The sequence below is a fragment of the Marmota marmota genome, unplaced genomic scaffold, assembly GCF_001458135.2.
Source record: "Marmota marmota marmota unplaced genomic scaffold, marMar, whole genome shotgun sequence".
Classification (NCBI taxonomy): domain Eukaryota; kingdom Metazoa; phylum Chordata; class Mammalia; order Rodentia; family Sciuridae; genus Marmota; species Marmota marmota.
In genome coordinates, this window is record NW_026000250.1 from 284,511 (window position 1) to 312,128 (window position 27,618).

The 27,618-nt window shown below is 34.0% G+C and overlaps 1 protein-coding gene and 1 pseudogene across 4 annotated transcripts in view; one reads left to right on the forward strand and one right to left on the reverse strand.

The window, feature by feature from the left end:
* The first annotated feature begins 1,644 nt into the window (after positions 1-1,644).
* On the forward strand, positions 1,645-2,348 carry LOC107159552 (annotated as a pseudogene).
* A 17,274-nt stretch (positions 2,349-19,622) lies between these two features.
* Positions 19,623-27,618, reverse strand: part of Fam133a (family with sequence similarity 133 member A) — a 69,523-nt gene continuing 61,527 nt past the window's right edge. For all 4 annotated transcript variants that reach the window (XM_048796544.1, XM_048796542.1, XM_048796545.1 and 1 more), the window contains one exon: positions 19,623-22,604. In XM_048796544.1, coding sequence (XP_048652501.1) covers positions 21,758-22,504 — 747 coding nt within the window. In that variant the 5' untranslated portion in view covers positions 22,505-22,604 and the 3' untranslated portion in view covers positions 19,623-21,757. The remainder of the gene's footprint in view (positions 22,605-27,618) is intronic.

The following is a 27,618-nucleotide window of genomic DNA, read 5'->3' on the forward strand; positions in this document are numbered from 1 at the left end:
TTCTTTGTAGACATTATCTAGTCCCCTGAGGATGCATTTGTTTCTTTAGAATGTACTGTTCCCAGGATAAGTATGCAGGAAGCTTCTTCCTCTTGGCCAAACCATGCAGAACTTGTGCCTTGCGATAAGGGGAAGAGAACTTTTCCTCCTCCTAACTGAGGTTTGCCTCAGCTGACCTAAATCACAGCCACAGCTCTTGCAAAAAGTCAGGCCTGAGGGAGCTAAACTCTGCACACTTAAACCCCAACAGAAGGCTTTGGATAAAATAGGATTTGACTTCTCTTAGGATGATAGGAAAATATTGCCAGTTGATTATCTTCACTCCTTTAAGTTTCCCAATTGCCTCCCAATCCCAATGTCATGTAGATGATGTAATATTTTGTTAGAGGAGTGGTGCAATTGGGAAGGTATTTGAAACTAATTACTGGTATAACATTCATTCATTCAATGAATACTAGTTGTTAGTATCTACCAGGAGCTTGTGATATATAAATATCTGAGCACTAACTTTAAAAAGAGATAAAACTGAGGCACAAAGGAAAAACTAAGGCATTACTTGGGCTTCTCATTACTTCTCTAGATACATTCCCCAAAATACCATTTCTATTCTGATGAATATGCTAATTGTTTCTCTTACAAGCACCATGCTGCCTCCTCCCTCCATGACTCTCTTTAAGCCTTAAAAGCCTTTCCAACTTTTTGTCAAGACAAAATCCTTACCTTCAAAACAACAAGACAAAATCCTTACCTTCAAAAACTTTGCTTTTTGGTAAACCCTGGTGAAAACATCTTTTTCACCCTGTCAGTCAAATTTGAATTAGGTCTTTTCCAAAATCAAGAAAATGCAAATATTTAACAAAATATTTTTCCAAGAATCTTCATCTTTACATTACTTCTAAAGCTACAAAAGGTCATAACTAAAGTAAGGAATAGGTTCTTCTGTCCTTAAATTTTCTCATAATACCAGACTTCCAGGTATCTGTAACAGATTTTTTCACATATAGACTTAAACTCTTGCTTGTTGTCATTGCTAACTGCAGTAATAATAGTTAGCATAGTGTTTATCATGTGCTAGATACTGTTCTAAGTTATTGACTTTTTTATTTGTTCTAATTAGTTATACATGACAGTAGAATGCATTTTGACACATCATACGTAAATGGAGTGTAACTTGGTTCTTCTGGTTGTACAGGATGTTAAGTTATTGACATTTAAAAACTCAATTATTAGAATAATCAATGAAGAAAGTATTATTAGACTTCTCATTCTACAGAATGAGAAACTGAGGAACAAAGAGGTAAGTAAGTAAGTTACCAAACTGTCAAAACTTGTTTAGAATCAACATTAAAATCTAGACTATCTCCAGAAATTGTGCCCTTCACCAGTGCTTCAGTGCTCCTTTGTCATGCCAAGGAATATCATTTACTGAAAACTCAATACCTGAGATATCTTCCTGAAGCATTCATAACAAATAGTGGCAGTTTTCTCCTACAATATTGAAGATATAATGCCTATTAACTTCTATGGAGTGCTAACCAAATAACTAACACTGTCTCTTAAAACATTTACTCAACTACCAACTTGAGGGTCAGGCAACTGGATAACTCATCATCCCACACCACCCACCACCCTGATATCTGGACCATGGAGGACATGAAACTGGAGTTTCCCTCCCTCCTACAATATAAAGAAGAGACGAGAGGAGTGGATTTGCCTGTTGAGAAGAGAGATTCAGGAAAATTTACCTGGATTGGTCTTAGGTTCATATTCTTCTGCTATGAAAAGCAAGTTACCTATACTACAGAAATATGCAGAAATATGGAATAAAGTATATACTTTTCATACAACAAAATATTAGAGCAAATTTTATTAAACCAAACCTTCAACAATTATTTACATAGTCAGTCTTGACTATTACAGATAATCCAGTTGAAGATATAATGTGACTAATGAATTTATTGATGGGAGTTCACAAACTGGAGGGAATGTTCTTCTGCATGGAGATGCAGGGATCTGCAGAAGTGCTGCCTTTGCTATTGCATGCATATGGAAACATTTGGAACAAAGTACAAAGATGCCTTTTCTTATGTCCAAGAAATGATATGTTGCATTAATCCAAATTCTGGATTTGTTCATCAGCTTCAGGAATATAAAGTCATCTACTAGTAAAATTGACAATATAGATAATATTGCCATTCCAGATAGAAAAGTCTTTATCTGTTCATTCTGGTACCACAGGCAGTCTGAAGAGAACACATGAAGAAGATGATTTTAGAAACCTGCAAGTGGTAACTTCACAGAAGGGCTGCCTCAAGAAGAACATTATAAAAGGTGTGAGTTTCTATTAGGAAAGGAGAAAATGCTAGAGATAATAATAATGAAAAATGATAAAAACATAAATGGTTTCATTTGAACTGCATGTTGCTTTGAAACATGTTTCTCTGAAACTTGTTGAGCAAAGTTTTAAGACATTGGACTTTTGAAAATTAAAAATATTCAAACTGGAATGGCAGTATATTATCTTCTAATTTCAGATAATTGCTTCATGTTGATGTCTTCTTTCTTTCTTTCTTTCTTTCTTTCTTTCTTTCTTTCTTATTCTTATTCTTATTCTTATTCTTATTCTTTTTCATTAGTAGTAGTACTAGGGATGGAATCCAGGGGCACTTTACCATTGAGCTATATCCCCAGCCCATTTTTTATGTTTTATTTTGAGACAGGGACTTGCTAACTTACTTAGGGCCTCACTAAGTTGCTGAGGCTGGCTTTGCATTGGTGATCCTCCTGCTTGAGTTTCAGGGATTATAGGCATGAACCACTACACCCAGCTTCTCATGTTAAATTCTTATTGATTAGAAGTTTAAATAATACTTTTGTTTATTTGTATGTACTCTCTAGTGGAAATGTTTATCTGACAAAGACTTTGCTATTAAATCTCAACCACTTAACTTTTAGAGCAGAATACTCATTTTGGGGGACTTTTCTGCTTAATCTTAGAAGGGATGTCAGAAAACATTAAGCATGTCCTTTATAAGAAAATATGAAGGCCCAAGTTGTCTTATTATCATAGTAATTCAAGTTAATTAGAAGGTTTTATCTCTTGAATTTAAAAATTTAGAATTTCTATATCAGGATCTATATCAGGATCTCAACTTTATGTAAAGTAAATGAGCAGTTACCTGGCAGATGTTTTAAATAATTGGTTTATTCTATAATCCATAACCAAGATAAATTCTCTCCAATATTTACATTATCTTTGTCCATCCAACAATAAAAAAATAATAGGGGATAGCTTAAAATTAATAAAATATTTTATTTTTATTGATTAGAAAAATATGTTTCTGGAGTACTTGAATGCTGGATTTTCATTGTCTTTCCTAAACTTGGGAGCTAATTAAAAAAAATCATTCATAACATTCAGGTTTACCTGTTAGCTCACACTCACAGGAAGTTGCCATACCTCTCAGTTCAAAGTACATTGTGTAGATCAGTAGCATACTGATATTTAATTGCACTTTACTATGCACCAAAAATTATTATTCAAGAACAAAAATGATATACAGTATTTATTTGCCTTTGTATAAGCAATTGCATGCATTAATCTGGTTTTAATATTTTTACTTGTATAAAATGCTTATGTATGTAGGTTGGTTCCATAGTTTAGCTACTATGAATTGTGCTGCTATAAACATTGATGTGGCTGTATCCCTAGAGTATGCTGTTTTTAAGTCTTTTGGGTATAGATCAAGGAGAGGGACACCTGGGTCAAATGGTGGTTCCATTTCCAATTTTCCAAGAAATCTCCATACTGCTTTCCATATTGGCTGAAGCAATTTGCAGTCCCACCAGCAATGTATGAGTGTGTCTTTTTCCTCACATCCTTGCCAACACTTATTGTTGTTTGTATGCCTAATAGCTGCCATTCTGACTGGAGTGAGATGAAATCTTAGAATGGTTTTGATTTGCATTACTCTAATTGCTAGTGATGAAGGACATTTTTTCATGCATTTGTTGATTGATTGTACATCATCTTCTGAAAAGTGTCTCTTCAGGTCCTTGGCCCATTTATTGATTGGGTTATTTGTTTTTTTGGTGTTTAGCTTTTTGAGTTCTTTATATACCCTAGTGGTTAGTGTTCTATCTGATGTGTGAGGGGTAAAGATTTGCTCCCAAGTTGTAGGCTCTCTACTTACCTCACAGATTGTATCTTTTGCTGAGAAGAAACTTTTGAGTTTGAGTCCACCCCATTTATTGATTCCTGATTTTAACTCTTGTGTCATAGGAGTCTTATTAAGGAAGTTGGGGCCTAATTCCACATGATGGAGATTAGGGCCTACTTTCTCTTCTATTAGACGCAGGGTCTCTGGTTGTATTCCTAAGTTATTGATGCATTTTGAGTTGAGTTTTGTGCATGGTGAGAGATAGAGGTTTAATTTCATTTTGTTACATATTGCAGCACAATTCACAATAGCTAAACTGTGGAACCAACCTAGATGGCTTTCAATAGATTAATGGATAAAAAAATGTGGCATATATACACAATGGAAAATTACTCAGCAATAAAAGAGAATAAAATCATAAGATTTGCAGGTATGGATGGAGTCAGAGAAGATAATGCTAAGTGAAGTTAGCCAATCCCAAAAAATTAAATGCCAAATGTTTTCTTTGAGATAAGGAAGCTGATTCATAGTGGGATAGGGAGCTGAAACATGGGAGGAATAGATGAACTCTACATAGGGCAGAGGGATTGGAGGTGAAGGGTAGGTGTATTGGGTAATTAATGATGGTGGAATGTGATGATCATTTCTATCCAAAGTATATATATGAACACATGAATTGCTGTGATTATACTATGTGTACAACCAGAGATATGAAAAATTGTGCTCTCTCTATATAATAAGAATTGTAATGCATTCTGCTGTCATATATAAATAAAAAATACATAAAAAACAAACAAAATAATGTTAAAAATTCTTTAAAAAATGCTTATGTATGTATAGGAATATCATAATGCAAGATGCTGATAGACCAGGCTCAAAGTATTAAAATTATTTTGTGATGATTAGTGACCATTATAACTCAAAGATTTTTTGCTTTACTCTGCAAATAAAATTACTATCATCAGCCTTGGAAGAATTCCTCACATCTTCATTAAATTTCTTCTTTTTTTCTTTCTACTTAATTTTTGCTCTCATATTTTATCTATCATATATATTTGTAAGTTCCTTTTTGTATGCGTACTATTTTCCTTTTTAGTGCTCATTCTCTCCTGACATTCACCCTCTGACTCATACAAACAACCTCTTAGAAATGCTTAAATAAGTCTGTTTCTATAGCAGCAGTTCTCAGATAACTTTGATTTTTTTCTAATTGGTACAGATTTTAAGGTCAATCAGAAAATTACATTAAGCACCACTTTGTTTTCATTCCAATAAACTTATATCAATGAATTACAGCTACCGGAGAAGAGTCAGATAATTTTTAGACAACTCTTTCTTTAAAAAAGAATGTAGTCCAGGTTTTCTGAATCTCAGAATTTAAGTAGTTTTTATTCTTTACTGAAAAGGCTATCACTTCTTTAAGTCAGTAACAATATTCTCTGTTTTTTTTGCTTTTTATATCTTAGTGCCAAGGGCATAGAAAGCACCATAGAAACACTTGATTTTTTAATTAATTATTTAAAAATCAAAGATTAGCACTCAAGTACTGGCTTTGAGATTGACTAATTCAAATATAGCCTATCTCTTCCACTGCTTACAAGCAAAATCTCTGGACAAAACAAAAAAATCATTTAGCAAAAGAAACATATAATCACATATTTTTTCCATTAAATTATTTAAAATATGGTGGTAGGAAGAAGAATGAAATTATGACATTTATAGGGAAATGGATGGAACTTGAGATTATCATGCTAAGTGAAATAAGTCAGTCCCAAAAAGTCAAACATGGAATGTTTTCTCTGATGTGTGTAAGCTAATTCAATCTAAGGTGATCAGGGGAAGAAAGGAAGAGACAGCAAGGAAAAAAAATGGGAGAGGGAATTCCATCAAAATAGAGGAAAGATCAGCAGCATAGATAAGGGAGAACTGAGAGAAAGGAAGGAGGCACAGGATAAGAGAAGAACACGGTTCTTCCCTTATTAATCTGACAAGAAAAATTCATATATACATACATGAATATACCACAGTAAATCTCAACATTAGGTATTTCCACAAGACACTGATTAAAAAATTATAGAAAGATCAGGAGTAGAGGGGAAGGAGGAGAGGAGAGGGGGGAGTGCTCAGGACTGTATCTGAGCAAATTATATTTTATGCTTTTGTGATTATGTCAAAATGGATACTAATGCTATATGTAACTTAAGAAATCAATAAAAATGTGTGGTAGGAAGAATGGTTCCCAAAGATGTCCATGTGCTAATTCCAGGAACCTATGAATATGTTAGTATATGGCAAAAGAGGCAGTGCAAATATAATTAAGCGCATGGCTAGAATCAGAATCAGAATGAGAAGGTAGAGTGATTTTCCACTGTTAGAGAGGGAGACTTGGAAAGTATGAGGAACAATGTGGTAGCCTCTAGAAGTAAAGATTGGCTCCAGCTAACAATCAGTAAGGACATTCTCCGGATACAAGGAAATAAGTTTGGCCAACAACTGAATAATGCAAGTACCTCACACATCTCTCACTTCAGTGAGACAGCTTTGTATCCATTCTGGATAAGTTTGGAAAACAATTTTTCCCGTATCTTCCACTTTGGAATAACCATAGCTCTACCAACATTTTGATTTAGGCTTTAGGCACAGATTCACTGTGTCTGGGCCACAAGTGTATATTGGGAGAAGATAACATGTTTCCTTAGTTCTGCAGGTCCATGGGTGGACATAAATTATGTTCTAAGAATTTTATTTAATGGAATATATTCAAAGACTCTTCTGCAGCTGAATTAGGTGATGAGAAATTGAATTTTTGAGCTGACAAGATTTATATGCTAATTTGAACTTTGAGTTTATGTTGTAATAGGAGGAGACCTTAGAAGATTTTAGGATGAAGTGCGTATATTTTTCATTTGGGAGGGACAAGAATCTTTGAGAGCCAGATTGTGAACTGTGGTAGATATACTGGTCCCCCAAATGTTTACAATCCTAACCCCAGGAATGTACATAGCAGAAGGAAATTTGCAAGTGGATTTAAGGTCACCAAAATTAAAATAGAGATTATTCATAAATATTAGGTGGAATCAATTTGATTACATGAACCCTTAAAAGCAAAGAACTTTTTCAAGATAAACTCAGAGACATGTGGTATAAGGGGATATCAGGAAGATCCAAAATGTAAATCTTTCCCCTTTAAAATGCTGAAAAAGAATACAGATAAAACTCATCAATTTGAGACATATGAAAAATGTGGAAGTACATAAATAGTTCAGTTGGAGAGTCTTGAGTAGTTAGAAGCTCCTGAGAATACAAAAATATAGTTATTCAGTTGAATTTTGATGTACAGTCTAAAGCTGAAGAAAGAAAGGCCATGGCTAGAATTGTAAAGCTAGACAACACAGTCTCTAGTTAATAGCTGAAAAAATTAGCATGTATGTTATATCAATCTGTTTACATATATGTCTCTTAAAATGGCATTCTCAGTTCCTTTAAGGTAAAATATTTGTCCTATTCATAAATAGATATGATTCCTCAGGTACAAAGTAAAGAATAAGAAGGCACAAAGGTAAGACTCTTTGAAAATAAATAACTTTGTAGGTGAATACAAGTAGAAACTGAGGGGTTTTATGACTAAAGGTGTAATTGACAAGATGCCTAAGCTAGAATGGGAAGGAAATAAAAACAGGGGGGAGGGGTGGCCTAAGAGACTGAGAGTTTGGGGAGAATGCTCAGGCTACTATATAAAGTCAGAGAATAGGAAAAGAAAGAATGGAAATTGGAAAGATATGAGAATATAATAAAAAGAAATGGTTTCATAAATTGAGAATTTGGTTCCTTCATTCTTCCAGAAATTTACAAGGACTAGGGTATGGCCAAGAGAAGGAATTGCAGGAGTGGTGATGGGTATATTTAGTGGAGTATAAGATCAAAACTATGAAGATACGATTTTATATGAGTCATCACCATGATTTAAAATTTACTGAGAACAAACTTTATCAGAATGACAGGAGAATAAATGAATGAGACAATAGTGAGTGAAGTGTTAGATTCCTCTCTGGAGATGAGGAATATGCAAAATATTCACTTACAGAAACTGAATCTAGGGTGAGATGAAGAAATGGTGGCAGCTTCAAAAGAAATGTTTGAGAGTAATAATGGTAGGAAAATTGCCCAGAAACTCTAAGGCTTTTAGGCTCACCCTTCTCTAAGTCTAGTGTGACCCAATATGTTCCATTTATCCCCTTCACTTAGAATGCAAGTACCGCACACATCTCTCACTTCACTGAGATAGCTTTGTACACATTCTTTAAAATTCAGCTCAGGTATTCCCACATTTACAAAGGCTTTTGACTTCCTCAATCTGGGTTAGATTTCCTTCTTGTATGCCTATCACTATAAATTCACTAATAACAATTTGTTATAGTGATCATTTTCCATGTTTATTAGGACTATGTCACAACCACTGTATTCCTTGTTCTTGGCAATGTGTGTTGCATAACATACACCCTATAAAGAATGAGCGTTCTCTCTTGTTAAAAGTTCAGTCTTAAGATTTTACTTCAATAACACTCATGGAAAACCCCTAAAATAACAAACATTACCACCAGTTTCCATTTTATTTCACAAACTACTTCTCACTTAGAACTTCAGTTCTGGCATACAGTGTTACTTAAAATGAAGAATCTTGGGCTTATAACTGGGGAGTTTGATTCAGAAAGTCTAGTCTATAGGTCAGAAATCTATTTTTAATAAGCACTTCATGTAATTCTGATACATAGTCTAAACATCACATTTTGAAAAACACTTAAATTATATTTTGAAGATAAGGTTGTTAATAATGAATAAATAATGTCATAAAAGACATATTTTAAATAACTTTCAGCATTTTTCACCTTTAAAGTGGATTTTATCACAATTAACCATGCTTAAATCATGTCAAAGTTGATATTATAAGAATGTTTTATAAGTATCTATAAACATGAGTGATTTATGGTATAGTGCATTAAGCACAAAATGAAAAGATAGCTATAGCAATAATTCAAAACAAACATCCAATTTGAGTAGATTTTCATTTCTTTAACAGGTTTATCCAAGCATTATAGTGGAATAGCAGTTACTGTGCTAAGCATCAAAATATCAGAAATTTTAATAGTTCATAATTATAGCTATTTGAATAAAACAAAGAACAGTATTTTCTGATTGAATTCCCTTTTATTATTGTTATAAATATATTAAATATATAATAGTGCTAAAGAGAATGACATGACATACACCTGTACTCACCATCCATATTTAGAATAAACCACTACAAATACAGTTATACTCTACTGTACTACTCCCTAATCAATTTTCTTTACTCACATCTAGAAGTAACCATTACACTGGATTTGATAATTATCATTCTCACACATAACTTTCTATTTTTATCAGAAATAGATTTATCTATATGCTAAATGTGGTATTGTTTATATTACTTCATTGCCTGCCCATAGTAAAATTTATTTTTTCCTTTACCCTGTTAATACTGCAGTTCTTACTTTAGCTTAATGATTTTAATTATCCTGTTTCAACCTATCAAATCTGAGGTCATGTATTTTTATTTTTTGTAATAATTGTTCAATCATATTAATTGTATAAATTAATGTGTTTCACTTTGACATTTCCTAATCTGTCTTGTTTCCTTTCAACAAATTTATGAAGCTCAAATTCTGTTTTTTTCTGTTGCCACAATCACTTTTCTTATTACTTTCTAAATCACAATTTATATAAAGCCTATTGACAATTAAAATGAGCATTCAAAGTAGATACTGTTTTTTTTTCTATATTTAAGTTGAGATTATTCTTTTTTAAAATAATTCAACTAGTATTTTATCTATTTATTTTTATGTGGTGCTGAGGATCAAATCCAGTGTTTTACTCATTCTAGGCAAATACTCCACTACTGAGCTACAACCCCAGTCCTAAATTGAGATCATTCTAAATCTTTGTTTACACAAAATTTTTGGAAACATATGGGATAGAGGGAACATATGTGTTAGGATTCAGACATGTTACACTTAACTTGAAATAAATGCAATCCTATCTTGTGCTCAGAAGAACAACAAATATATTTTGAATAGCATTAATGACTACCCAACAAGAGAAATGAATGAGGCAGATAGGAGATTGAATATAGAATCAATTAAAGTTTTGAGCTGTGTCAAGTAATATTCAGGACATAGGCAAGAAGATAGATATGATTTGAGAATAATCCGGAGAAAAATCTCATTAAGGTTAAAGTTTTGACCAGTGTAAAATGATCACCAATATATAGATTCCTTTGTTCAATATCTATTAATTCCACCAACTTGTCTCTTTGATTTCTGCCCTATAAGTCTAAGAATTATGGGTTACATCAACAGGCTCCCATGCTCCCTGGCTTTCCAGTTGGGTTTAACCATTAGACAGCCATGGAAATGAATGAGAGAGATGGAGCCTAGTGAGCCCCAAATATTTATTCTCCTGGCATTTCCCTAGAGAGGTCAGTTTAGATGTCCTGTTTCTAATTAATCTCCCTTGCCAGAAGATACAATCTACATGTTGCATAAAACATTTTCAGTGAAAGCACCAGGGTGTGTGACAAACTGGAATTAATCCTCTTTGTGAGTTATGACAATCATTGTCTCCAGGTCCATAAGAAAGTCTGGAATGCATGTATGTGAGTGATTATAAAGCTATTACACCAAGGCAGATGAAATTTAAGTCTTAGTGGACTGAATTATTTACATGGATTTAATAGTGATGTGCTAGCCCCAAATCCAGGGGATAGCTTTTGCAATCTGCTAGATCCTTTAATTGAATTCTAGATTCAACTATGGCTTAAATTTAATTAAGTAAAAATGCTAGGGTTTATCTGTGCAATGGGATACACCTGTGATCACTGTGACTAGGGAGGGTTAGGCTGGAGAACTAAAAGTTCTAGGTTGGCCTTAGCAATTTGGGAAGACCCTGTTTCAAAACAAAAAGGGCTGGGGGTGTGTACCAGTGATAGAGGGCATCTGGGTTCAATCCCCAGTATGAGAGAGAGAGAGAGAGAGAGAGAGAGAGAGAGAGGAGGAGGAGGAGGAGGAGGAGGAAAGAGAAGGGAAGAGAAATGGAGGGGAGAGGAGATGAGAGAAAAGAAGAGGAAAAATGCTAGTATTTTCCTGGCATAAATAGGAACAAAATGTAATTCCTTGACTAGCATCATCAGCCTAGCATGGGAATTTGTTATAGTGGGAAATCCTTGGGACCACACCAGAATGACTTCATTAGAAACTCTGGGGAGTAGGACCCAGTAATGTCCCTTAACAAACCCTCAAAGTGGTTCTGATGTACAATGATGTTTGAGAACCACTGTATTAGAGAAAAAAAATGTCAAATGCCAGGGGAAATGGCAATCTTGGAATGTATTCATTAAAAGTAATCTCAATTCAGTAGTGGGTGAACTCCTTAAGTTCTCTGGAACAGTAGGAGGTGTGATTGATTTGGATACCCAAATCTCAATGGAATTAATAGGATCCTGGTGTGGTAGAGGTTAAAACTATCACTGCACTATCAGACAAGCCAGAGTATGTGTTTTGACTGAAATCCAACCATGACAACAACTAGCCAGTTGAGAGCAGGATCCCTAGAAATTAAATACATCGGTTGCCTAATGAGTTGTTGGCAAACAGTAAAGGAAAATTATATATCAAGTTAGAAAGCTAACTTGAGTCATTATATCAGGGATCCACTGTCTCTTCTCCAAATTCCCCAGTGTTAAGTTTGGTCAAAGCCCTTTACCTGAGGGGTGAACTGTGAACCTTTGAGGAGGAACCCTGCAATGTGGTCATAGGCTTATGCCATAAACCCTCCCTCAGTTCTTCTTCATTAAAACCTGCAGCCATTATATGGAATAATTGTGTACTGGAGAAAGAAAAAAAATGTCCTGACCTTCTGAGAATTTACAGCTATTTACCTGGGATTTTGGTTGATTCCCAGAAACTTAACAATGCCACTGTAGTTCACCAGTAAATAGTAGGGGCCTATTGAAATCAGATGAGAGATGGAGTGTTGGCCCATGTTCATTTCAAAGTATATTCAATTGGAATGTAAAGTCATTCTAAGGTAACTCTCCTGGTTGCAGAATATATACTAGGAATAAGTACATAAAATAATTGGCAAATTCTCCACAATGGCTCTTTGTCTCATGCTGTGAAGGCTATTTTCGTAGAATAAAAGTGAAGTGGGAGCTCATTCCATGATAGCAAACAAAAAACTCTGCAGGAATTTTTAGACTGGCACTGTGACCAAAGACTTAGGAGATGCAAGGGAAAAATTACTATAACACTCCCATTTGTTACATTTGTTTGGTTAATACAAAAGTCATATGGATCAAGGAAAATAACAATAGATTATTATAAATAATCATAAAATAATGTCAGTTACAGCTATGGCTCCAAATGTGGTATCTTTACTGGAACAAATCAACATAGACGCTGGAAACTTGTATGCAACTACTAACCTATAAAATGCTTTCCTTTAAACTTCTAATCAGTTGGGACTGTTAGAATGAACATAAATTTGCATAGCATGGACAATAATATATTATTTTCTGTATCATCTCAAGACCATGAACTCTCCTGCTCTTAGTCAAAATTCAGAGAGACCTTGATCATCTTGATATCTCACAGAATATCCATTTGACCCATTAGATTAATGATATGATAATTGAACCTACTGAGTAGGAAATATGCTAAGACTTACTGAGTAGAAAGTGGCAAGCACTGTAGATCATTTCTGATTAAACTTCATTAATCTGATTAGACTTCATTCAAAGGATCTTTTTTTCAAATTTCCAATTTAATTTTTTAAACAATCAGTATTTTACATTTCACCAAGGGCTCATATTTTTGTAAAATAAAATAAGCATGACGTACTAGAAAAATGATTATGTGTTCAGATATTACAAGTATGTCAAACTTCTATAAGTTTCTAAACATTTCAGTTTCTGTATCTATTTTGTTGGACACCAATTACAAACTTTTCAGGAACTGACATGAGTTCATGGGCCATAACTTGCATAGCACCACCATAGATGCCTTACTACGACATATGAATACCAGAAAGCGTGAAGTAAACTATGCAGAAGTTTAGGGCCTGCCTCATCAGTGAAGTTAGAAAGTTTATTAGTCCTGGGTACATTTCAGAATGAAAGATAAGTTGCTGCATGTTTTACTACCAACCACAAAAAAAAATAGATATAATGCTTGGTGGATATCTTTGGATTCAGAAGGCAACACATAACATATTTGGTATGCTGCTCTGATAGATCTATTGGTGATTTGAAAAGCTTCTTGTTTCAAGTGGGTGTTAGAACATTATGAGTTCCCCACCAGTTCCAGGCTGCAGTGCAACATGCTTCATACTAAGACGTTTTGAACCAGAGGTCTTGAATGTATATGATTTTCTTTGGCAAAACAAGTTGTATGCAGTCTCTTGTAAACCCTAATGGGAGGATAATAGAACAGAACAATTAGGTTTAGGTAAAGATACTCTAGCCCCCATATGAAAAGTAGCCCCTTGGGGCTGGGGATGTGGCTCAAGTGGTAGCACGCTCGCCTGGCATGCATGTGGCCCGGGTTCGATCCCCAGCACCACATACAAATAAAGATTTTTTTAAAATTTTTATTTTTTAGTTTTCCGCCGAAAACTAAAAAATAAATATTAAAATTCTCTCTCTCTCTCTCTCTCTCTCTCTCTCTCTCTCAAAACAATTAAAAAAAAGTAAAGTAGCCCCTTGTTTATGAATGGGCCCTAGAAGATATTGTATTGCTTATCGTGAAGTGGTGCTGATTCAAATAACCATGAATTTGGATGTATGTACTGGCATTTCATTATAAAATGGAAGCTGTATATACCTGGCTTAAATGTATCAGGAAGGCAATGTCAAATTATGAGCAACATATCTAGCAGTCACGTTCTGGTATTAAACCTAAAAGAAATGACAACTTATGGACATTGAAACCCTACAAAACACAAATGTTTATAACAGCTTTATTCATAATTGCTAAAATCTAGAAACAAAACAGATATCCTTCAGAAGGCAAATCGATAAATTGTGATACATCCAGACAGTGGAATATTATTCAGGGCTCACCAGAAATGAACTATTAAGCATAAAAAGACATACAGGAATTTGAAGTTTGTATTATTAAGTGAAAGAAGCCAGTCTGGAAGGGCTCCATACTGGATGATCCCAACTATATGACATTCATGAAATAGCAAGATTATGGAGACAGTAATAAATTCAGTGGTTGCTAGAACTTAGAAAAGAAGAAGGGATGACTATGTGGACAGTAAAGGATATTTAGTTAGGGTAGTAAAACTCTTCTATATAATACTTTAATAATTGATATGTGTCATTATATACTTGTTCAAAATCCATAGAATGCACACCACCAAGAGTAAACCCTAATTTCAACTATGAACTCTGGGTAAAAATGTTTTGTTGGTGAAGGATCATCAATTTAAACATATATGCAGGATATTGATAATGAGTGTGTCTTTCACCTTTGTTTCACTGTGGCAAACATTGAGAAAATCAACTTAGAAGGAAGAAAGATATATTTTGACTCATAGTTTCTAGGTTTCAGTCCACAATAACTTGGTTCTATTGCTTTGGGCCTGAGGTGGCACAGTATATCATAGTGGTGGTGTATTGGAGGAATTTTGCTTACCTGTGATGGTCACAAAGTGAAAATAGTAAGAGGAAGGGACCAGAATCCTATATCTCTATACAAGGGCATGGCCTCAATGACCCAATTTCCTTTCACTAGGACTGGCCTCCTAAAGGAACTCAATAGCCCACAGGCTGGTGATAAGTCTTCAACACATAGCCATAGGGTGATATTTAAGATCCAACACATACCAATTGGGGAGGCTATACATCTATGGGAAAAGGGGGTATATGGAAACTATATTTTCTGCTCAATTTTGCTGTGAACCTAAAACTGTCTATTACAAAATTATGAGCAGATATCTCAGAATCTTACAGTATGCAGTTATAGTGATTTATCACTTCTTTCTTAATTAATCCATTACCTTATGAGGAGTTCCTTATTTGAATATGTAATGAGGAAAAGACATTGGACTTATTTGCATATAGATCTGCATGGTATATATCAATACCACTAAGAGATGTCTGTGAAACTCACTGGTGAAAGAATTTTTTACCAGTGTGAAAAATATTCAATAGTATGTCTGATTTTACCCATCAGTTGAAGGAGAGATGGACTGATATATGGAACTATATTAGTCCAAGAACAAAGGCTAACAGCTTGGTTAGGTGATAGGAAAAATCAGAATCAATGACAAGGAAGTCATGGCAGGGAGGTATTTGAATGGACTTCTGGAATGGACTAACTAAGTGAAAATATTCATGCCCTCTGCAAATGCTGACCAGAGGACTTCCATATCAGAGGAATGTCTCAATAATCAGATGGACAAGATAATCTGTTCTGCAGTTTAGTCAGCCTCTTTCCCTGACACTCATTCAATGGAATAATATACAAATGCACATGGTAGCATTTATGGACTCAACAATATGGTCACAACCAGAGTTGATTTGATCACTCCAACTGTTTCTGAGTGCCTCCCTGCTAACAGCACTGGTCAACACTTAGCATCTAATATAGAATCATTTTCAATGGGTTAGCAGGCAGTCTTATGGCAGATTGATTACATTGGACCCTTCCCCTTATGAAAGAGGCAACACTCTGTTCTTGATAGAATAGGCATATTTTCTGGATATGAATTTCCCTTCCTTGCTTGGAGAGATTGTGTCAGCCCTATTGTTTATGGATTTATAGAATGCTGTTATCCATTGCCATGGTATGACAGACAATATTTTCTCTAACCAGGGGATGCATTTTATAGTCATAGTTTCATACGCATAGAAATAATTGGTCTTATGTGCTTTATGTGGCTTAATAAAGATTCTTTTCTATGCCAAATAGGAGAAAACAACCTGCAAGATTAGGATCTTACCCTAAAGGATACAATATATATCTACAACCAGTGGCTAATAAATGTAATTTCTCTCAGGAATTAAAGGGTGAGTGGGAGTGGCCTTTCTTACTGTTATAGCTTATAACTTACTTGAACAATTGTTGCTTCCATTTTTAGGATCTGGGTCTTAATGTGTTTGGAAATCTTAGTGTAATAATTTTTGATGTAATTCCACAGAGTAGTCTGAATGCAGTGAATACTAGCCTCATACTGTGCACACTTGTCTGAGTAGGATGCACAAGCCAAAATTAGAAACTATCAAACTACCCGGGTTTTTCTCCTTATGTGGTTTTACAAGGTCATATTTTCACTGGCTATATGACAAAGATGTTTTTAAAAATAATGTCAATTCAAATGGCAGAATAGACGATCATTTACAATATATAAAATAATTCTACAAACTCCATTTCAGCTCAATTTCAAGGAAAAACAGTAAAAGATTTATTTCCTCTATATGTGCAAAAAATGCTAACTGTAGCAATAAGATTGTTTCTTTTTTTAATATTTGTTAGTTGTCATTGGACACAACATCTTTATTTTTATTTATTTATTTTTATGTGGTGCTGAGGATCAAACCCAGGGCCTCGCACATGCTAGGCATGCGCTCTATGCTGAGCCACAATAACAGCCCAAGATTATTTTTTAAACTACTTTTAGTTGTTAATGAATGAACCTTTTATTTTATTTATATGTGGTGCTGAGAATCAAACCCAGTGCCTCACACATGCTAGGCAAGCACTGTACCACTGAGCCACAACCCAGCCCCCAATAAGATTGTTTCTAATGGCAATGTTATTAATAAATGATAATCACTAGTTTTCATAATTTCTGGGAAAGACTTGCCAAAACACATAGGGTTCTTGATTAAACCAAAGTAGTAGTAGTCTAGTAGAGGGAAAATCAGCTTATTTATGCTGTCCTTAAAACAATTTTATACTTGCCAAAATCTGAACAGGAATTATACTCATGCTATTTTAATGTTATCATCCTTCAATACAAAAATGATCCCAATTTCTATGAATCATTGTTTAGACAATTTTATATCCAGGAACTATAACCCTCAATAATTTTCTGTATAATCCATACATTTAAGGTAGTGTAAATGAGGTTAATTGTTACTCACACATATAAATATGGAACATGGTGTTTCTCCTGGTTCTAGTGGAAATTCTATAGGATATACTAGATTTTCTTTCACTTTATATTTTTGATACATGTTACAAAATGGACGGAACTTGAAAATATTATGCTAAATGAAAGAAGCGAGCCACAAAAGTCCACATATGGTATGATTTCACTTATATAAAATGTCCAGAAAAAAGAGACAGAATATATATCAGTAGTTACTGAGAGCTAGAGATGCTATGGGATTGGGGACAAGGAGAATAAATAATATGGAATTTCTTTGTGAAGTGATTATAATGTTCTAACATTGACTGTGATAATGCTTGGATAAATTTGTAAACACACTAAAATCATTAGAATTTCTCTCCTTCTGGAGATAGCCCACTTTCTCCCTATGTATGTATTTCTTGGCTTACTTCAAAAGTTTCTTACTCAATATGACTGGCATTCTCCCTTAAATGGGTATTTCTTCCTTTACACCCCCAAAATGTCTATTGCCTGAGAGCCCACATTCTCCCTTCAATGTGTATCTGCTTTCCTAAATGTGTCTCAAAACAAAAACAAAAACAAACCATTGAATTGTATTAAGAGGTGAATCTTGAAGTATATATCTCAAGCCATTGTAAAAAGTCAGAGCTTATACACAACATTGAATACACTGTATTTGTTCAGTCTCCTTTCTCCCAGGCCATGACAAACTGCTTTAATTTAATGAAATTTAGATGACACCTTTCATAAGCAATACATTATGTACCATCTTTACAAGGATTAAAGATGAATCCCCTCTACATTTGAAAAAAATATTTTTAGTTGCAGCTGGACAAAATACCTTTATTGATTTATTTATGTGGTGCTGAGGATCGAACTGAGTGCCTCACACACGCTAGGAGAGAGCTCTACCACTGAGCCACAACCCCAGTCCTCCCCTCTACTTTGAAGGAGAAAAAATGCAGTGTGTATGAAGTGACAATGTAATAATGATAATGATAATGGTAATAATAATAGGAGGAAGAGGAGAAAAAAGAGTAACATTTTCGTGCATTTACTAAGTGCCAGGAACTGTGTTAAATGCTTTGAGGATTTTGTCTTCTACTAATAGTCCTATAGGTAGATATTAATGCTTTTGTTTACTGATTCTGTATATAAGAGAATTGAATCACAAAAAAGGTGAAATATTTACTTAGGGTGACATGCCAAGAAATGGCAGAGTAAGAATTTCAACCTAGTGCTTAGCTGAAATATAGGGTCCTAACAACCAGAATCTATAAGTATTCAAAATAAATAATTCAAGGCAAACTAAGGTAAGTGCCATGAAAGAGTCACGAAAAAGTGCTAGAGCTAGGTGTGAGCTAAAAGAACACATCTTATTTGCAGCTCTTGTTTGCATGAAAGACTGCTAAGTCAGTTGAACTCTAAACATATAGGTATATTTGAAGATCTGATGACAGTTTTCATGGGGCACTAAATAGCTATATACCAACATCTAACGTGACTAAACTGATAATTACTACAGAAATGTTACAAGGTTGAATGCTTAATTTTCTCCTCAAAATAAATTTTTATATTTTTATTACAAGATATAAAACCAGAACCCTGAGTTCTTCATCATTCTTTTTCCTCTAATCTAAACCTTCATCTTCAGCCTGAGATCTTTAAAAGTCTTTTTTTGTGATCTCAATTAAATTCCCAGTCTAGATTGAATCAATTCTTCTCATTTTTTTCTTCTTAACTTTCTGTTTCCCTTTCTATATTCAATGATACTTGAATGCTATGGCTAAAGCTATTCTTCTTTCTAATTATGTAAAACAAATCGGAAAGAACAACTTTAGGGTTTTTAACATAAGGACAAAAATTTGCTTCAACATATTGACCATGGCTTAAATATTCACCTAAACTACTTAGTCTATTGTTCTTTATATATTTCTATGGCACTTCCCTAACGGAATTTCTATATTCAATCTAAAAAATAGCATTCCTCTTCTCTATTAAGCCTCTATGAGTGCTCTTAAAATATTCTTCCTAAACACTTCACTAGAACACTGGGCTAATCAGAAAACTGAAATATGGTGCTAGACTACTTCCTCCCTCAGTCAGCATATAAAGACCAATGCAAATACAATTAACATTTCTTTCTACAATGGCATAAATGATCTCAGTGTGACTTGCAGACTACAGGAAGATGTGATAAAAGATGAGTTCTTTTAATGTTAACAATGAAGAGACTAATTAGATTAGTTTAGGTGATGCTGCAGCAATAAAAACTGATCCAAAATCTCAGTGTCTTAATACATAACTATTTATTTGTTACTCTCAAAAAAGTCCACTGCAAATCCATCAGCTTTTCAGGGAAGGATGCTTCTAAACAAGGACATAAAGATACAGCTTTCGTCCATCTGAAGGTAGGTATCATTGCCTTCAGGTCATGGTGGCAGGTAAAGAGAGAGCTGGAGGGTCATGCAGGACTTTTAACTGTTCCAGTATGGAAATGATACATCACTTCTGTTTTCAATCCCTCTGCTAGAAGTAGTCAAATGACATCACCTAACTACAAGGGTCTAGAAAGTGAACAGGAGCACACGATGATGAACTGCAGATGTCTTCACCATATTCTACAAATAATATAAGCTTTTAAGAAACATTTTAATGAATAATAATCTTGAAAAACTCTATATGGATACAAAATATCCCTTAAATGTAATAGTTTTTATCAGCATATACATATAGATATATTTTTAAGAAACAGCTAAAGTTACGAAGCTCCAAGGTAACCTAACATGGCATTACTATAATGCTCCAACAACCTTACTGACAGATTCTGGTAATGTTATTGCAAAAATTTTGAGAGCCAATATGTTATTTATCAATTATATGTTTTCTATATTTATAATTTTGTGATTTAAAGAAAGCCAAAATGAAATCAGCTATTGAAAAATAGCTACTGAGCCTCTCATCATATCAACATACTTCGTACCTAGGACATTACAATTGGTATATCCTCTGTAATAGGTATTTTTGAGACATAAATGTATACTTCATGTTACTCTGATATATAAAAATGTAAAGTAAAAATAGGTTTTCAACATTAGTGGTAAACATGAAACAGCAACAGACACAAGGCACCAAATCTTAGTAAAATATGGGCACAGGAAGATAAAGGATATCATTATCACATGAATTTAACTCCTATTTTAATTCAATATAAATGCTTAAGACAACAAATTTTTAAACATCATACTTACTAAGATTTTGGCAGTAGTTTTATGTAACAAGATACACAACGTACTAGAGGTCTGGCACTCAACTTGCTTATAGTAAACCAGCTTCAATATGAAGGCATTAAATATGTTTTAAAAACCTTCTTTTTACATATTAAATGTTTTGGCAAGTGTGCAATTAAACACAGAGTAATGAAATTAATATACCAAGATTAAGAAACTACAAACTTGAATTTCATACCCTAAGCATAAATCATATTTAAAAAGAATCATTGGTTATAAAGAATATCACTGGATAATTAAAACTTAACTGTATAAAATATGCAAAAAAATTTCAGAATTTTATTAATCAAAAAATACCAGGAACTGTTTAAAATTATTCCCTTCTGGTAGGTATCAAAGTTAATTCAATCTATGTAATATTCTAATGCTAAATATTATTCAGTACTATATAGTGAATAGTACTAAAATGGAGGTAAATGTCATAGTCTTGGGGGTTTACTTATGCTGTAACCTGCTGTCTGTTTTGTTAACCTGAAGCAGCATACAAGAACATCCCAGAATTTCATTAAATAAGAAAAAATGGCTGCTGCACTGGCAAAAATAGGATGTTAAGAATCAAAGGCACACTATTCAGCTAGCCAGAGTAGCAAACACTCTCCCCCATTGCTCGCTGCAAGCCCTTTCTCCCTGTAAACAAAAATTTACTGAAGAATAAACAGTAAAATAAACTAAACATCTACAAAATAAGGATTTTGAGATATCAATATTAAGTCCTTGTTTCAAAAATGTTAACTATATTGTCATGATGTTTCTACTTATATTTTAAAGATGTGTATAAATCAGATATATTTGACCTTAGATATGCTTTTTTGGTCAGGATTATTCATTATCTAAAATATTTTACTTTAATTCTAAATGTTATAACCATTAATATGACAACAGAGTTTTATCTCCCAGAGGAATAACCACCAGGATGAAAGACAAACAAAACCAAATATTTAAGCTGCAGGCAACAAGCATGGCCCTTTCTGGCACAGTGGCATTTGAATGGCAACTCAAAGTCCAAGAATAACTCTACTAACACAGGGAAACTCATGCATTTTGGTAAATATGCCCTAACTTTCACAGTTGAAGTTTCCTTCAGACTTTGCTATTTTTTTTAATATGAATGCTTGCTTTTTTTCCTTGATGTTATCCTGACTTGTGACTTGAACCAGACTTCTTTTTTTTCTTTTTACTATGTTTCTTATGTTGTTTCTTTTTCTTCTTCTTTACTTTTTCCATTGCTTTTTCTTGCTCTTCACGCTTTCTCTTCTTTTTTGCTTGTACTTCCTCTTCATGATCTGATTCTGATGAAGACTCAGGTGAAGATGGTTTATCCTCAGGATAAGTTTTCTTTCTCTTTTTGCTGAGACTTCTAATACACTTTTCTTTCCTTATTTCTACCTTTGACTTCTTTTTCTTTTTTACAGATTCCTTGCTCTCTGATTCTGGTGCAGACGTTGAGCATTCTGATGATTTGTGTGAGCGGTTCTTCTTTTTCTTTCTCTTTTTTCCTGGCTTCTTTTCTTCATTTTCTGAATCTGAAGAACTGCTTGAAGAATCAGCACTTGATGAAGATGATGAAAACTGACAAGATTTCTTCTTTTTCTTTTTCTTTTTTTCTCTCTTTTTGGTTGAACTCTCACTTCCACTTAATAATTTCTCTCTGCTTTTTTCAAGCTCTTTCTTCCAACTTTCATTCATTTTTTCTTCAAATTCAGCTAAGGCCTTGGAGCCTTTCTTTTTATTTTCCAATTGTTTCTTCACTTCTTCCCAGGTGGGCCTTGGTCGATTCAGATAATCTTGTATTGTTGGGCCTGCAGATTGAGTTGGGCCCCTCCATCTGGCCATTGCTATAGGATTCATGTAGGCCACCCGGTTATCCCGCTTTCCCATGGTGCCTTAACGTTCTCAGAGTAGATTCAGTTGCCAAGGAGAACAAGATAGACACGCTCCTTAAATTCTTCATCTGCCACTATACCAAGCATGTTCCATTCTGTAAAAGAAGCACACAGAATGATTACAAAACATCTTTAATATAAGACAAAATAAACACATAAACTTTATTCTTCACTGCTTATCACATATACTATGTAGTACAGTAGAAATTACCAAAATATTATGTTCTGGGAACAAACTATATACACATTCAAGATTTTTGCAATTACAAACACTATGGTATGAACATAGCATAAAGTGTTTTATAAATTTCATTTAATGTTCTGACAAGTATCTAAGATGTTTAATAACTAGTTTCTTTTATATTGTATGACACTTATCTTTTTCCTTTCTTTCATTCTTGCCTCAGATACTATGTAGAGTGAAATTTAGAGTGTTAAAGTCTGTATCAGGTAGACTTTCGCCAATTTAGGAAATTGCAGCAAAATCCACGGTACAAGTTTTGAGAGAAACCTGAAAGTAATACCAAACAAATCCTTCTCCCTCAAATCTCACATCCAATCCATTACTAAATCCTGCTGTTTAAACCTCTATGATAGTTTTCTTATCCCTTTATTTCTCTCTAAATATATTTTCATCAACTATCATCTCTCACTTGGACATTATGTAAATGTAAATGGATGTTTATTCTATTCTATTCTATTTATTTATTTATTTATTTATATGTGGTGCTGAGGATTGAACCCAGGGCCTCACACATGCCAGGCAAGTGCTCTACCACTGAGACACAACTCCAGCCCTGGACTATTATTCTTTAGTATAAATTATTTATTATCTGTCAGAGACTGCTTAGTGCTTTGCAATGGATTATCTCATTCAATCACTACTCTAAAACCTATGAAGTCAATTCTATTATTATTCCTATTTCATGGGTAGAGAAACTGAGGGTTGGGGAATTTGAGTATATCTTCCATAAAATAAAGGGCTAATAAATAATGAATTCAGGATTTAAACCAAAGGTACCCAATTCAAGACCCATCACATATAGCACATTATATTGACTCCTTACATTAATCATAATTGGCAGCTCTATTCTACCCTCACTCCCTTCCATTTCCATTTTGGTCCCACACTGTAATTAGAAAGATCAAAAAACACTCCAGTGGCTCTGCATTTCAATGAGAATCAAATAAAGCTCCTATAAATGTCTTAAATGGTCTTCTTTTCTTTTCTCACTTACTTTAATCTAGTCACTCACTTTTCTCAATTATATTTCCTCCTGTCTTCTCTTGGTTCGTGAAACATGCCAATCTCTAAGTATAGCTAGTATAGTCAATTCCACCTAGTTTCAGTTCTCGGTTTAAATGTCAATGCCTTAGAAGGACAACTATTAGACTTTATAAACTGTCTTATTTTATAAGACAAAAAGTTCAAACAGCAACAATTTCACATAGCTTAACGTTATACTCAAGTATGTTCCCTCTCTCAACCCCCATCCTCATTTTCTATATCCCAGCTCCTTGTTTCTTTAATGCACAACACTTATTAATTTGATAATCATTTTATTTATTTATTTGGTTGTACATGTGCACTGATACATGCAAGGCCAAGAAGGGTAAAATCCATGTTTGGCCTATCTTATTCATCATGGTGTTTCCATATAATGGAATGGGACCCATTCTAGATACTTAATAAATATGCTCAGTTATAAACAAAAGGAATGGATAGATGGGTAAATCTGGGAGAGAGGAAAATTCAGAGGGAGGCTCTGGAATTAGTGGTCTCTTTACAAGATTTTGAAGGATGAAGAGGAGTTCACCCAGGAAATACAGAATTGAAAGATATCTCAGGAAGAGAAAACAATAGATAGTGAAACATAAGGATTTGAAAGATCATCATGTAATTTGTTTTGATGGAGCCTAAATGTAAAAGGACAGGGACAGGAGGTAAGGTTATAGAAACAGGAAGAAGTCTAATTTGTCCCGTAGTTGGTAGGGAGCCAACAAAGTATTTTTTAAAAGAGAAAGATGGTCAGATATAGCAAAGATTTTTCTGTCAGTCCCCATAAGGACCCTAACCCTTTAAGTCAACCTGATACATGTACCCTTCATAAACTCAGTGCCACAGACATTTCAGTCAATTTGCTGATAGTTTCCTGTATTGGATTTGTTGTTTTCTTCATCTTATTGTCCTTCCCCTTCAGTTCTGTCCAGTTCTTAGATCTTTCTATCATTTTCATTCTTAGCCCTCTCCTAAAGACCTGTCAAATATTATGGTGTCCTGGCCTTGACCAACATCAGAAGCCCTTAAGGAGTTTAGTTTATACTCAACTTGCTGGTTCTTTCTGCTACTTGACACTTAAAATAGCATTGTCCATTTTAATTTCAGTTCCTTGGGACCTAATCCTGATATCATTTAGAAAGGTAGGCAAAGGCCAGTTCACAAAGGCCTTGGATACTATGCTAAGGACTCTGGAATTTATCCCGAGGGACTTACAGTGAAGCTAATGGTGATATATTGACTATTTTAAGCAGGAAAGTGATAAAGTCATCTTTGAGTTAACTTTATAAACTCTGTTTAAGAAACAATTATTGCAAATTGAAAAATGGATTGGAGACAGGTAACACTTGAGGCAATGAGACCATCTAAGTATTTATGTAAATAAAAATGAAAATGTCTAAATTAAAACAAAAATTTGAATAAAAAGAGAAGAAAATATATGAGAGATAAAACTATTCTATGAAATTAGTGACCAATTGGATACAAAGGGTGAGCGAGAAAAAGGAATCTAGGTAAAGGTTCTGACTTGAGACACTAGATAAAGGCAATGCCCAAGGACTAGATTATATATATAATCACACAGACTTTGAGAAAAGGTTATAGGTTCCATTTTTGTCTCAAAGTTGGAAGTACCTTTGAGACATCTGAATTAATCTGTATGTAAGAAATTCAATGTATGAGTGCTGGTACTCTATAAAGTAATCTGTGTTAAAGATATAAGAACAGCAGTCATGAAGTGAAGGTGGAAGTCATTCCTCATCTTGAAGGAGGAATTCAACTAAAAAAGAAAAGTTTAAGCCTTGTATCCGACAAACAACATATTGACAGGGAAAGGAAAGCTCATAAAGACCACATTAGAAAATTATCCAGGGTATAAAAACTAGATCAGCATCAGAAAACAAAATAAGAGCCACAGAAACACAGGGAAAATGAAGTTTCAAAGCAATTGCAATTGATCTTCATGGCTCTGTGATGCTTACATGTTTTATTAGGAGCAGATATTATCTTTACCTTTTGTTTGAATCAGTTTTTTTTTTACCACTGTGACAAAAAAAAAAACCTGAAAAGAATAATTAGAGGAGGAAAAGTTTATTTGGCTCATGGTTTTAGAGGCCTCAGTCCATGAGTGACAAACTCTATAGCTTTGGGCTTGAAGTGAGGCATCACTTCATCAACATAGAAGGATGTGGAGGAATAAATTAGGTCATGGCAATCAGTAAGCAAAGAGACAGTTCTGCTCACCTGGGACAAAATGTGAACCCCAATGGAACATGCTCAGTGACCTATCTCCTGCAGACACACCCTACCTTCCTACAGTTACCACACAGTTAATCCATTCAAGTGGGTTAATGCACTGATTAAGTTAAGGATCTCCTAACCCAATCATCTTACCTTTAAACTTTGTTGCATTGTATCACATTTGAGTTATTTGGGGACATTTCATACCTAAACCATAACATCTTTAAAAATCTAGGAAAGAAAAAGAAAGAATGCCCTAGACATATTAAATGCAAAATATAGATCAATTAAAATATAATCTGAAAAAAATCCATTACATTTAGCTACTAAGAAGCCATTAGTAAGTAATCTTTGATAATGAGATTCCAAATAAGTAGTGAGAGCAGATAACAATGAGTTAAAGAATGAATGAACTTGAGGTGAGAAGATATAGATCTAGATTACATAGACTCAAAAAGAAGGAAAATAAAGTGAAGGTAACCATAATGATGGATGCAGAGTTATGGAAAAAATTGTTCTTTATTTTTAATTTGAATAAAAAGAGAAGAAAATATATGAGAGAGAAAACTATTCTATGAAATTAGTGACCAATTGGATACAAAGGGTGAGAGAGAAAAAGGAATCTAGGTAAAGATTCTGACTTGAGCACATTCACAGGATATCTAGAAGAGAGTAAAAAGATGAAAAGTTTTTAAAAGATAGGTAAGAGAGGAGATAAGCAATGTGACAAGAAGAGAAAGTGGAAAGGAATCAAACTCACAAGTAGAAGATATTTCTTCTAAGCACAGAGACAAAGAATAAAGAAAAGCTATGGATGCAGGTAGTTTTGGGAAAGTGGTAGAAGGTAAAATGAAGAGAGTTGAAGTATTTCTCACATAATAGCCTTTGTTTTCACTCTGTGGTAGGTGCTAAGGTCATCTGCTAAGACCAGAACAGCATAGGAGAGTTGAGATAGTAATTAAAAGTTGGAATAAAAGCAGAGGCTAATGGGAGAGGGCACTGACAGTATGCAAGTGTGTGAGAGGCCTTTGAAATTGCAGAATATGTGTGCTCCTTTCCCAGAAGATAAAGTGCATTGAGAAAAAAATTATCAACAAAGTCTCTTTTCAGGAACACTTTGCTTTAAAAGTACTGTGACTTACTTTATACTTCTATTATAGAACAAAGAAAAACTTGATTTGTTTCTCTATTTATTTGCATAGAAATAAGCTAACATACCATCTTGCTTAAATTGTGACACCCACCTTATAATCAAGGTGTTATTAACAGAGTTTATTAATTCTTAAACACTTCTCTTTGGATCATCTATTATATTCCAAATGCTATGTTATATGTCATGGAGATTATGATCTGGTAAAAGTAATAGTCATTATACAAATATTAAACAAATGAAGATGTCATTATAATTATAATTGGAAATATAAAAGTAAAGATATTATTAAAGAGATACTGACACATGATATGAGACCTGACACATAAGTCAAAGCTTTCCAGAAGAAGGGGTTAAACAGAATGGAAATAAAAAACAGCCATAGTTGATTGAATATTCCAAGAAAAAGAAATATCTTACGCTAAAACTTTCAATAAAAAAA